Source organism: Morchella sextelata (genome assembly GCF_020137385.1).
Source record: "Morchella sextelata strain SCLS chromosome Unknown scls_6, whole genome shotgun sequence".
Classification (NCBI taxonomy): domain Eukaryota; kingdom Fungi; phylum Ascomycota; class Pezizomycetes; order Pezizales; family Morchellaceae; genus Morchella; species Morchella sextelata.
Genome location: NW_025408621.1, coordinates 238,442 through 251,549, shown reverse-complemented (window position 1 = coordinate 251,549; position 13,108 = coordinate 238,442). Strand labels below are relative to the sequence as shown.

The 13,108-nt window shown below is 46.4% G+C and overlaps 6 protein-coding genes across 6 annotated transcripts; 2 read left to right on the top strand and 4 right to left on the bottom strand.

Annotated features, from left to right (window-relative positions):
- Nucleotides 1-462: 462 nt before the first annotated feature.
- H6S33_011202 (uncharacterized protein) lies at nt 463-1,599 on the top strand (the record flags this gene model as incomplete). Its single annotated transcript, XM_044843086.1, has 3 exons — nt 463-1,302; nt 1,377-1,499; nt 1,561-1,599. 3 exons carry the CDS (start codon nt 463-465, stop codon nt 1,597-1,599), a joined length of 1,002 nt encoding a protein of 333 aa, XP_044695970.1.
- Nucleotides 1,600-2,786: 1,187 nt separating this feature from the next.
- H6S33_011201 (uncharacterized protein) lies at nt 2,787-4,791 on the bottom strand (the record flags this gene model as incomplete). Its single annotated transcript, XM_044843084.1, has 10 exons — nt 2,787-2,851; nt 2,914-3,074; nt 3,129-3,552; nt 3,612-3,932; nt 3,988-4,059; nt 4,119-4,256; nt 4,352-4,427; nt 4,526-4,552; nt 4,613-4,653; nt 4,767-4,791. The coding sequence occupies 10 exons, from the start codon at nt 4,789-4,791 to the stop codon at nt 2,787-2,789; spliced, it is 1,350 nt and encodes a 449-aa protein (XP_044695969.1).
- A 414-nt stretch (nt 4,792-5,205) lies between these two features.
- Nucleotides 5,206-6,142, top strand: H6S33_011200 (uncharacterized protein; the record flags this gene model as incomplete). Its single annotated transcript, XM_044843083.1, has 3 exons — nt 5,206-5,580; nt 5,662-5,905; nt 5,967-6,142. 3 exons carry the CDS (start codon nt 5,206-5,208, stop codon nt 6,140-6,142), a joined length of 795 nt encoding a protein of 264 aa, XP_044695968.1.
- Nucleotides 6,143-6,657: 515 nt separating this feature from the next.
- Nucleotides 6,658-7,547, bottom strand: H6S33_011199 (uncharacterized protein; the record flags this gene model as incomplete). Its single annotated transcript, XM_044843082.1, has 2 exons — nt 6,658-7,463; nt 7,535-7,547. 2 exons carry the CDS (start codon nt 7,545-7,547, stop codon nt 6,658-6,660), a joined length of 819 nt encoding a protein of 272 aa, XP_044695967.1.
- A 1,785-nt stretch (nt 7,548-9,332) lies between these two features.
- H6S33_011198 (uncharacterized protein) lies at nt 9,333-10,448 on the bottom strand (the record flags this gene model as incomplete). Its single annotated transcript, XM_044843081.1, has 5 exons — nt 9,333-9,802; nt 9,887-10,147; nt 10,206-10,275; nt 10,351-10,377; nt 10,437-10,448. The coding sequence occupies 5 exons, from the start codon at nt 10,446-10,448 to the stop codon at nt 9,333-9,335; spliced, it is 840 nt and encodes a 279-aa protein (XP_044695966.1).
- A 909-nt stretch (nt 10,449-11,357) lies between these two features.
- Nucleotides 11,358-11,827, bottom strand: H6S33_011197 (uncharacterized protein; the record flags this gene model as incomplete). Its single annotated transcript, XM_044843080.1, has 2 exons — nt 11,358-11,675; nt 11,738-11,827. 2 exons carry the CDS (start codon nt 11,825-11,827, stop codon nt 11,358-11,360), a joined length of 408 nt encoding a protein of 135 aa, XP_044695965.1.
- Nucleotides 11,828-13,108: the final 1,281 nt, after the last annotated feature.

The following is a 13,108-nucleotide window of genomic DNA, read 5'->3' as shown; positions in this document are numbered from 1 at the left end:
TTACTTTCCGCCCCCACAACAATTTATTCTCGGCCATGTGTCCGGCATGACAATTGCGGGCGTCAAGCACTTGAAGTACAGATGTGATGTGCTCGTGACATCAGGAATCCCTGTTGGAAGCAGAGAGGGCTCGTCCGAGTATTAGCCGTGGGTAATTGAGTACTGCTTGTATCTTCTGCTATCCACTAGCTACTTGTAAGGTGGTCTTGGGAACGGTGTCCGCAGTCTGGCTTGACTCGACGTGTTATCTTGGGCGTATAAGTAGAGATCGAGGACAGCCTCTTCTCTTCTTCTTCTCCTCCTTCGTAATCGAACCATCCGTCCATCCTAATCTTACCTATTGAGTCTTCTTCTTACTCTTCCTCCACTACAGCTATACAAGTAGAGCTTCAGCAGCTGAGCTCTCCATCCGCTCCACAGCTTCCCATTCCCTCCAAAGGCCACCCCCGAAACGCTCTCAAAATGCCCTCCAGAATCGAGCCCACCCCCACCCTCTCCCACGACATCACCGTCCACCCCCTCCTCGCCAATGACGGCCTGCTCGAACCCCAAGACCTCGCTCCCCTCCGCCCCACCCCCCTCGACACCCCCACCGCCGAGATGCGCCACCGCTTCACTACCGACGGCTACCTCTGGATCAAGGGCCTCCTCCCGCGCGCCGACGTCCTCACCATGCGCGAAAAGTACTTCACCTTCCTCTCTCCCACCGGGCTCCTCAAGCCCAACACCCCCGCCGTCGACGGCATCTTCGACGCCACAAAGACACCCGACATGTTCCCCGGCATCGGCGCCGCAACCGTCAAGAACACATACCCCAACCCGCTCGCCAAGGAGTTTGTCGAGCGTGCCCTACAGGCCCACACCGAGCCTTGGTATGCCGACGATTTCTGCCAGCACCCGAAGTTGAGGGAGTTTGTGGCGGAGATGAGCGGGTGGGGGGAGCACACGGTTGTGCTGCGGAGGACGCTGCTGAGGAATAATATTCCGGGGACGACGGCGATCGGGGTGCATTACGACCAGATCTTCCTGCGGCATGGGGAGCCGACGGCAATCACGGCGTGGGTGCCGATCGGGGATATACGGGTGAAGGGTGGGGGACTTATTTATCTTGAGGGCAGCCATGAGCTGGGGAAGGAGCTGGAGGAGAAGTTTAAGAGGGAGGCGGATGAGGCAGGGATGAGTGAGGAGGAGAGGAAGTATGCGTTTAATCGCAATATGATGGATAGTGGGTTGTTGACGGATGGGGCGAAGGGGTTTGCGAGGGCTTGTGGGAAGAGGTGGTTGGTGGCGGATTATGAGGCCGTGAGTATTTGGAGATGTTTACTGTATAGATTTCGAGGTTTTTTTTTTTTTACTAACTGGGATATTCGATATAGGGTGATGTGGTGTTCCATAACCCGTTTATGATTCATGCGGCCACGGTCAATGAGGACCCTGATAATATCATCCGTTTGGCGACGGATCTGAGATATGCGGATTCCTCGAGGCCATGGGACAGTGTAAGTCGTCTGAGAATATCATCTTTCCAGATCTAGCTAATTCGTTGAAACCCAACTACAGAGATGGATGAGCCATTACACAACCGACGATGGACTGTAGATCGACTTTTATTTGGACATGCAAATGGTTTTCAATAAGATTGATATGTAGACCGGTCTAGTTGCTATATACTACATGTATTCAATGAAATATGCACATCTCTCTGAGGCTTTACCGTAGCTATTACTATAAAAATTTCATACAAAACCGCCTAATTCTTATAAACCCATCTCTATCGTAAAGCTTCACTGTTGCAAAAGTAACCACTAGATACAATAATCCCTCCATACAGAACCACCCAGCTGCCCACCCCACAATTACCCCACACCCTCCGTGCCCCAGGCCTGCTCACCCTGCAATCACTCCACCCCCTCACCAACAATAACCGGAGTACACCACGCCGCCTCACAACCCATCACTCGGCCCAAACCTTTCCTAATCCGGCACCAACTACACAGTACAATGCGCACGTGCTAATTACGGGTGTATATAGGATTGCATCCCAAGTCTCGACCGACAGTTAATGGTAGTAAGGATCGCAGTTAGTAAGGGGGGGTAGTAAGGGATCCCAATTGGCGCATCCTTACTTGGGAGTTCACAAAGTGAGGGCTGGGTGTTAATTCGGGTCCAGGACAAAGCTATTGTTTCCTGGTAACACAGCCCTATATTACTACATGTATGTATGTACCTGGTTCCTGGTTCCTGCTACTCTACAACTATCCATAGGGCCCTGTGGGAAAACATATGAAAACGATGAAGCACTTTCTGCCTACGGCGTTTACAGTGCGGGAAATGGGTGACAGTATGTACGTCCTTGTAGTTAAGAAGTGCATTTCAGTTTTCGTTAAATGCTGAGGGAGGCCGAGTTTGATGAATCACGTAGTACAGATATCGGGACAAAAAGATCAGTTGAAAAAGTGAGATTAAATACCTCCCCTACTTGTCTCGGAATATTCCGCAGTACAGCATAAGGCTATTTTAAAAAAGGAACAAGAAAGAAATAGAGAAAGCAGTTAAATCAAGTAAGCGATACAAAAATCACGAAGGGGATGTAGAATGGAAAACGGAAATGGGAACCATGTAAAGAAAATTATCTCCAATTTCGTATTCCATTCAAGACAAAAAACAAAAAACAGTATATGCAGTTCATCCCATTCGCCGTGATATTTTATGCCGCGTCCAAATTTATGGCAAACTTCCTCTAACTACCCACACCACAGCGAAAAGAAAATAGTTGTTTTTGCTGCTTAGTACTCGGCCTCCTCAGCATCTTCACCGAGAGAATCGGTGGCAACCTCCTCGTAATCGCGCTCTGAAAGGTTATTAGCATTTGTTGCACTTGGATTCGAAAGTAGATTGAGAATATAAACTTACCAAGAGCAGCCAAATCCTCTCTGGCCTCTGAGAATTCACCTTCCTCCATACCCTCACCAACGTACCAGTGGACGAAAGCGCGCTTGCTGTACATGAGATCGAACTTGTTGCTAAGAGCGCTCCATGCTTCAGCAATGGCAGTGGTGTTGGAGAGCATGCAACTGTTTTTGACGTTAGTCTAAAATCATATATAGAACACATTGGGAAAAACTTACACAGCCCTGTTAACCTTGGCCAAATCGCCGTTAGGCACAAACTGAGGAGGCTGGTAGCAGATACCGATCTTGAAACCAGTTGGGCACCAATCAACGAACTGAATAGTCCTCTTGGTCTTGATGCTGGCAACGGCGGCGTGAACCTCCTTGGGAACAACGTCACCACGATACAAGAGACATGTAGCCATGTACTTGCCGTTGCGGGGATCGCACTTAACCATCTGGTTGTGGGGCTCGAAGCAGGAGTTGGAGATCTCCTGGACAGAGTTGGCCTCATGCGAGGCCCTGGATGCAGAGATGACAGGGGCGTATGAGACGAGAGGGAAATGAATACGAGGGTATGGGACAAGGTTGGTCTGGAACTCGTTCAAGTCGACATTCAGGGAACCGTCGAAACGGAGAGAAGCAGTAATGCTAGAAACGACTATTTAATCGAACAGTTAGCCGGGCAAAAAAAAGGTCGTTATTTGAAGGGTTATATACCCTGTGCAATCAATCTGTTGAGGTTCTCAGTGTTGGGCCTCTCAATATCCAAGTTGCGACGGCAGATATCGTAGATGGCCTCGTTGTCAACCATGAACGAGCAGTCAGAGTGCTCAAGAGTTGTGTGGGTGGTCAAGATAGAGTTGTAAGGCTCAACAACGGATGTGGACACCTGGGGAGCAGGGTAAACCGAAAACTCGAGCTTGCACTTCTTGCCATAATCGACAGAGAGACGCTCCATCAACAAAGCACCGAAACCAGAACCGGTACCACCACCAAAAGAGTGGAAGATGAGGAAACCCTGGAGACCAGAGCAGTTGTCTTATAAATCGTCAGTTCGTTATTCTAGAACAGACCGGTAACTTATGGAACAAACCAGCAACACGGCGGATCTTGTCCAAAACCTGATCAATCAACTCCTTTCCAATGGTGTAGTGTCCACGGGCGTCTAAATAATAGTTTTAGCCATTTGCCACAGTCAAAACTCCAAAAATACGATAAACATACAGTTGTTGGAAGCATCCTCCTTTCCAGTGATCATCTGCTCGGGATGGAACAGGTTCCTGTAGGTACCCGTTCGTACTTCATCAACGACATTGGGCTCGAGATCTACATAGATGGTACGGGGGACGTATTTTCCCTGACCTGCGGAGATATATTGTCTATTAGCACCGAATCACGTGATGGGATTGTCATTCTCAGAGTGCAGAATGGCCCAAGGGTGAATTCTCGTGACATACCGGTCTCAGAGAAGAAAGTGCTGAATCCCTGGTCCTGGGGCCCCTTTTGACGCTCCTCGGTAAGGTAACCATCAGGCTAGAAACGACATATTAGCTACAATCCTCATTGCGGTGAAGCTGGCCAATTGCTTCTGGAAATGCATTTGATGGACGGCTCTATGGGTGCTGAATTACCTGGATACCGTGCTCAAGACAGTACAACTACAGCGATCAAACAAGTCAGTTACTGAGACTGGGGAATTTACAAGCTTGATAACTTACCTCCCAGCAAGAGTTGGCGATCTGAACACCAGCTTGTCCGACTGTTGAAAAATATCAGTAAAATGGACCCCTGGAATTTCAGGGGCAACAGCAGCTTGATAACAGCTGACAGGGGCAACCAGGTTGTCTAGATAGGAGATGCGGGGATACGAACCGTTAAGGGAAACGACTTCTCTCATGATGAATGATTATACTAAGTGGTACTGTGGTAGAGGTGGTGCTATTGATTGATTGATTAGGAGAGTCGTAAAAGGCGTGAAGTTGGAGGATGGATGAAGAGAAAGGGAGAAGAAGGGATGGGATGGGGGAGAGAAGCAGGATAGAAAAAGAGGGTGAAGGAGGCGGTCTGTGGTCTGTGGGTTGAACAGGGTGTGTGTTGTTTTTTTCGCGTCGAAGGGTTCGGTTTGTCAGGTAGACGCCGCAGCTAGCCAATTACAGTTAAGCGACAGGCAACCCTTAACTTTCCTGTGCTCTTGTTGACCCACGCAACCACAGCCGTGCACGACCTCATGGTAGTGCTTCTCTCCCCCCACAGCGGAGAGCTGAATGTATGTACATACTACATCCGGTTCCTGCTCGCCAATTCACTCAACATGATCTTCAACGCTTCTTGGAGCCAAAGGCTTCAGTGTCGGTCGCTTGTATTTCCATCACTGCTTCTGCTGCTACTTTGCCTGGCCCTTTTGCCTTCGGTTTCTGCGAATACCGAGAAGGAGATATTCGTTGCCCCACATGAGCAAGACGAACTATTGTTCACTGGTGCGAACGACGGGCAGTCGGTTGAGCTAGAAGCTCTCAATCTCGGACTTCATAAACTTACACCTTCGCCTCTTTGCGGCACCAGCCCATGTCATAATCTGAAAATAGCATTGAATACTTCGTTCGTCCCCTTTGAAAAACAATGGGTTCTCCTTGATCACCTAAAGCCTGGGAAGAGGTATGAAGTTCGGTTATGTTGGGCTGCTACCGTGAGTGCACATTCAAAAGGCGCGATTTGTAGCTTTGACCGAACTCCCAAAGATTCGTTACTCAGAGCAAAAATAATCTAGTCACCAACAAATTTCCATCTCAAGCTATACACACCTCTTCAAGTTCTTTCAGACCCGGGTCTCATCACTAGCCTAGTGTCCTACTCTTCTCGAGCACCTCCGCCATTGCGAACAGTAGATGAGGTTGATCATGCCGTAGAAGCTCCGCGCTCCCTACTTTATTTGGAGATTGGAGCAGTGGCAGCTTATTACACGCCCGACAAGTATCGAATGGAGAATCCGGACAGTGTTGGCGTTGAAATAAGTTCGTATTCCCATGGCTACCACGCCCCGGAAGATATAGCAACTAACTCCTAAATGACTAGTCCTTGATCCCTACTTCATGAACATCATTCCAGAGTCCCTGTTTCCCATTATAGGAATGATTACTCTGGTCACTTTCTTTGCCTGGTGGTGCAGTGGACGGATATACAGAGCTCTTCAAGATATCGAGACGACGGAAGTACCAGAGAACGACGATCGAGAGAAGAAAACCACTTAAACCTAATTAGTGTTTAATTAATCGCGTTAATAGTCCTAATCCCTAGGAAACTTTGATTTCTAGCAATCAGCAATATCGGAGAAATGTTTGAGTTATCTAGGAGTTCATTTATTTTATTTGTATGGGACGAATTTTCATAATAGGGAGGAAACGATTGTAAAAAAAATTACTCATTGGGTTTTAGCTCTATCGCCGCACCTAAAGTGAGTGTAATCAATTTGAGAATCTTAATCTAGTTGACAAGCCTTAAAAGCTTACTCAGTATATTGGCGAAAGGTCTATCTATTGCGAATTACTACGTACTTGTCCACTCACCACCTGTTCTGACAAAACAAAAGCAACACATCAGTTGAGTTCAACCAACGTCTAGAGAAACATGCGCACAGTCCCTGCAAATATTACCCCTTCTCGCTTAATATCAGCTCATATGGCATATATAACAGGAATACCCCAAAATAAGCCTTCCATCCTCTCCAATCCCCATCTCTAAATACGTCCTAGCGAAAGCATCATAATCACAAAATACAGGAAGCTACTTGATCAGCCCTATTGGAGATATCCATTTGTCCATCATCATCGTTGATAACCATGGGGTTTTTCTTAGATGCTGCGCAAATCTCAACGATCTCGTCTTCATGGTCGAGCTCGAGGTGCCCATCCCTGGGGGAAGATACTTGAGGGGAGGGGATACGCCACTGGGGCTTCTGAGACCCATTTACCGGAGGTGGGGTAAAGGAATTGGGAGATTTTCCTCTGCCACAATTTGGACCCGGGGATTCGCAGGAAATTTCCAATGGTACCCCAAGCGGAATTTCAAGGCCATCAACTGTATTCACATACGTCGACGAACCGCCCAAACCCCTGAAGCTTGGGCTTACCGCGTATAGGAAGGATGGATCCTCCATCCCCTGCTGTTTTATGAAGGGCTTCACGTCGTCGCCGTACTCATACCCAAACTCATGTCCGTGTTCGTCGTAATTGAACATTCCAAACTCCCTCTTGACAGCTTCCATCTTGATCATTCTGTTTTCCTTTTTGATCTCAACGTCATCGGAAACAATGCCCTTTCGATACAGAAACATATCCGGGTCCTCGATGAATTTGCCCTTACAGCCGTCCTTTCCACCCTTCCCGGCTTTTTTGATCTTCTTCGAGGCAGGATTGGTTTCGTAGCCACACTCTTTCGCAAGCTTTCGGAGCTTCTTAATACGTTCCTCACATGCACGAGCAGTGCAGCCAACAATCTTTGCAACACGGTTGTGATCAACAATCACTTTATGAGCGCTAAGAATGGCAAGGAGGAGGTGTTGGTCCGCAGCAGCTATACATATGACGTGGTGGCATTAGTACTACATACACTAAACCCTGGTCTAATCTATGTGGTCGACTTACAATTCCACTTCATATTGGATAACCGACAAACTTGGTAATAGAGCTTGAGAATTTAGCTACTCCTGTGGCTCGGTCCAATTGGGTCTCCTGTGACTGCGTTTCATCAATGTTATTATGACGAAGAAGTTTGAGAGCCGTATCAGGTTGTTTGATTCTTACCTAGCTATTATCTGAGTAGTTGCTCTAATCTATGCGCTCCAAAGAGGCTCTCACGATGCTCACAACGACCGGAATAATTTGTGTGCCTTGAAGCTTTGGATGAGTTTGCAAGGCTGGAGCTGTGCTCTATATCTGAGCTAACAACAAAGCAAAATATATGCGCTAGGGCTCGTATTTGGACTAAAGCTGCTGAGTGTGCAACTTCACTGAACACCGAGCGACAGATCGTATAAAGGGAGCATAGCTCACGACGGCATCGGGGAGCCTGAGGTTTGTCCATCGTTTCCATTTTATTTTGAAGTGCGGCTTGTAACCATACATATGCTAGTTTCGGCATCTCTTAGACTGCAAAGTTCCTTGGTGCTTCTCCACCGATTGCCCTGCATATACCCTATTGCTTAGTTAAATCTTCCATTGTACTCCTGAACCCAAGTACAGTAACAAAAAGACCGATTGATTACACACAATTACAAACTAACACTACCTGTATAATTAAATAGCCAAAGCTACGATTTCTTGCATAGACTCTACCAACCGAACAAAACAAACAAAACTCTTTACAAAGAGAACACAGATGATCAAATTCGCATCGGAAATCCCCCGGGATAGCGAGGAGTCAATGCGTGTAGACACACATACAATGTTGCCCACCTAATCTTCACATGCATTCGTTGTGCCAACCCGCTATTCCGATCCGCCATCGGACATGCATATATCCAGCTGATTTATCTCTACAAACAGTTTGCAAATGAGAATAACACATGCACCTTGGATCCTTGACGATATTCAGCACGGTTTCCAGAAACAAAGGTAATTAGCCAAGACGAGTGATACCTTATGATGGGATTTCTTTAAAATACCTAGCACATGGAGAAGCTCAATTATCTATAGTGCTATTAGAGCTTCTATGATTTTCCTTCAAAAAATAAGTTATGGGAAGACTGCATTCATTCCCGCGATATCATCTGCTTCCCGGCTCATGTCATGTTTTTACGAGTTTGATAAATAATAAAGCTCTTTCGGGATATGAGATCCGTCCTGGGAGGTATCACTTGCCATTGAATGCCGAATAAAGCTTGATAAATCTTATTCAAACATAATAGGCCCTACATGAATAAGAATAAGAAGGATCTGAATAACATGTAGTACTGAGAGGCGGGCCGGCCCGTTAAGCCACAAGTGCTTCGGCCATGTGGTCGTGGTTGAATCGTTCTATTTATTCTAAATAATCTCATATTGAAGAAAGGAAAGGAACGAAAGTATATGTAGTCGCGAGCTCATGTGGAAGTTGCAGTTGACAGTTTAGAAAACATATGTATGGATGAAAACCACCATTTCTATATATGAATTCCGCGTATTACAAACTTCAGGGTCGATATCGGCGATATTTATGCCCGGCGCGGAGGTCTAGATAGGGGACGCCACCTTAAAGACTACATGTACAAGTAATCTTTTTGAAATTGATGTTTGAAACCACATGAACTTCGTAAACCAAGAGTTTCCACTACATATAGTTATCTCTCCGCATGCGTATCAACTACCAGAGATGAATAAGAATAGAAAGAAACGTTTTCCAGAATAAATAACCATCCCTAAGATCCTATTGCCAGATCCTACAAGCAATAACTCCAACCCAAAACTACATAAACTCCGAATCCGCGTCAGAGTCTAGCTCCGACTTAACAAAAGCATCATCCTGGTAATCAGGATCTTCGGCTGCCGATTCAGATTCCGATTCTACATCATCATTGGCGTCCGGCTCCAGCTCCGGCTCCGTCTCCTCCTGATCACCTTCCTGATCACCCTCCTGATCACCTTCCTGATCACCTTCCTGATCACCTTCCTGATCACCTTCCGGTGCATGTTCTGGTTCAGATTCCGTATCATCGTTCGACTCAACCTCACGCTTCACCCCCACCACTGATTGGATCGCTTGCATCGGACTCGAAGCCAGTGGCTCGTTATAAAGCGAACGGTCTGACAGCGCCCCTTCATCTTCTTCTTCCACCTTCGCCACGAGTAGGTCGTCTACAGCTCCTGTATCATCTGCAGCATCAATACTATCAATAGTGTTAATGTCATTGGCAGCATCAGTGCTACCGTTGATATCTCTGCCATCGTTTGTGAACATGCCATCGTTAGTGTCAATGCCGTCATTGGCGCCAATGCCATCATTGGTATCAACTGCCTCACCGTTATCGACGACATCATCGGCAGTAACATCAGTTCCATCAATGTCGACATCGGCACCGTCAAGTTCAGTACTGTCATCCTCATCCTCCGCCGTCTTAATTTTCTTCACTGCACATTCTTCCTCCTTGGGGACTACCGGAGGCGGTCGTTTCTTCGGGCCACTCTTCCCCTTTGGATGGTTTCTCGGCTTGGGGTGGTCCATAGCCTTAGCCTCCCGTTTGAGCTTTGCTATCCTTTCCTCAATGGCTTTAGGGGTTGCTCCTTGATGCGTGCACCGTTAATCTACTATAATCATTGTTTGCGAGAACATGAAACACACCTGGGAAGATTTTGCATAATTCCACAGTGTCATAAGATTTTGCGGAGCGCTCGATGAGACGAATGAGAAGCTATGATTCAAAATCTTATATCAGTAATATTCCACAAAAACAGTCAAGTGGATTGAGCGGCAGAAAAATATTTACCCTACGATCATTCTCTGAAGTCCAGACCTGTCACACTTGTTGTTAGATCATATCATATTATCTGGGCGGTACGGAGATTAACTTACAACTTTCGGCATGATGATACCACGCAGATAGAGAGGCTAAGTAGACTGAAGAAGTAATTCGATTCCTTCCTAGATTTACTCAAAACAGCTACTGCAAGGATAAGATAACGGGGTAGAGCAGGAGTGGAATCACAAGAATTTTTAGAGCTGATATTCCTCAACACGGGACTGAGGAAGAGGAGGAGCTCGAGGGAGAGAAGCAAACAAGGATCAAGTCAATGTTTGTTATCGTCCCTGCCATGATATCAAATAGGACTGAGCTGCATGCGAAAAGCCACCAACACCAGGTATCCATCCCATCGGATAGGATAAGGCAGGAGCTAGCTAGATGGACGTTCCAGATTTACGGGTACCCTCCACGGTGCTCCCGGGTTCTTGTGTTTCCATAGCTGAACAGCACTCAAGAGCTTACTCGAGGTGAGTAAGCCGAATCTTGCAGAACCATAACTTGCTACATAGACATTGTTTAATGCAGATCAAACCAGTCTAGTCCTGCAGTGCCTAGGAGTCATACTCTACAGAATAGCGGAACAGCCAAGCTGCCAAACTGATCGATCAGATATGTACCCGCCACTCAGCTTTTTATTGGCCTTGTTGATGCATATATACTACCTACATGCAATTATCATTATGTGCCCGTATCGATAGGTACGTACATGTAGTAATCGATTAGGTACCCCACCCCCACATCGGTATTTGCTACACTACACCTCCATAGCCCGCGGAAGTAGTCGTACTAGGTACATAGTCACTAACATGATACGTACAATATAGACTCAGTTTACGGCCTCATGCATATATTCCCGAGATACTATCAATTTCAAATCGTGCACCAGCTAGTATACAGGTGCCCTCTCCACTACATCATACTCTCCCAATCAAGGATAACCATGATACAGCCACTATCTCATAAACATTCCATTAATCGCTGTAGTCACCGTTACCACTCCATGCAACTATGGAATCCTCCTCTTGGATTGATTCCTGCTTTACAGGTGTTTTCTCTATAGCCGCCATTTTCCTAGCTCTCCCTTCCCCGCCGATTTTTCTGGGAGTGCTTGGGGCACCACCATTCGCGAGTTTGCGTTTCCTAGGGGTTGGCGGCGCAACTGCTGGTCGACTCCCCGAGTCGATTTCTGCTTGGAGAATTTTGGCTTCTTTCTTGACGTTTCGAAACCTGGTCTCAATGCTATCATATGTTGCCCCTTCTCCGAACATCGCCGCAACATGGTTATAATTCTGTTTTATCAAAATTAGTAATAAGGTACCATGATAATAAGGTACCATGTGGATACGCGTACTATTTTGATTTCAGGGTGAGCTGCGATTGTAGCAGCGAGTAAACGCTGGTACTTCTCCGCTGTCCATGTGATTTTTTTTTTGTTGGACATTTTTTCAAGAGTAAAATTCGAACGAGGTGGACAAGAAAAGCCGAACAGAAGGAGCTAGCCGAAAAAGAAAGGTAGGGTTTTGAGGATGCTCTGTCGTCTTGCACAAGTTTACACAAGGTATGAAGTCACAAAGTATGAAATTCCTAGAGAGAAGGTTCAAGATGTGTACTGTAATGGCCTCAAAGCCAGCGAATACTCACTCTATTTAAATAAAATCGGCAATATCAGTTCCAGGGAAAAGAATGTGGGCTCCTGCGGTCTGTGTAATGTGGAGTTGTTATCTCGTGGATTACAATGCCGTACTGACCATTCAATCGTACGTACTTTCTCTTCTGCGTGCCCACGGAGCCAGCTATGGGTACCTACTCGCTGTACTCTAGTAGGCGGGGCTTCTGAAACTTCGTGGACAACCGGCCTACTGAGCCAACGTCGAGATCAACGATGCAGCATCTCAAAACGTCCATCCCACAATGTACCAAAAAAAAGAAAAGAAACGTGCATGCATAACCGAAGGTAAACCTCCGAGCTGAGCGTGAGACCCCTGTTAAAACCATTATATGGGTCATAGAGTTTCCCTGTACATATTAATACTGCAATACCTATACGCGAACTAGCATCACCTCAGTCCTGATGGGAAGCTATGTATGTGCTTGACATGCAATTGAAATGTAAACGATGAAAAAGCTCTTTAGTTTACAGAAAGACTTCATGAGACTCTATTGTCGTCGTCGTCGGCGGCGGCGGTTGACTTCTAGCTCTAATAATCATTTCCCGAAACCGTTATGTTCCGTAGGTCAACTATTGCTAATTAAAGTACATGTACGTACATGTAGTACTTGGTAAAAAAAAGCTTGGACTTCGCTGACTGGCTGACAGACCACGAACCAATCGTCATTGGGATACTCCTATTGGCTCTAGCCCTGCCCGCGAGGTACCTCCGAAGTTATTGCTGCCAACACAACGGCAAGTTGTGGAAATTATGTACCGATAAATTCGAAAGATTATTTCCTCTGTACATACGGGACCTTAAAGTGCACATGATCTGGTGGCCCGCTGGCCGGCACCAATTCAAGTCCTCGGCCTACCTTTTCCCTACTAGCTACGTATATATGTACATACATACATTTACATATGTGTGTTGATTTCCTGCTTTTTGGCGGGCACTCATGTGGGATGTTAATTCCAGCTAGTCTCCTAATAGCTCGATAGGCGTCAATATATCCAGTAAGTATACTAGCTCCTCGTTAAGATATGAAATCTTTTGTGTACTCAAGAGTACTT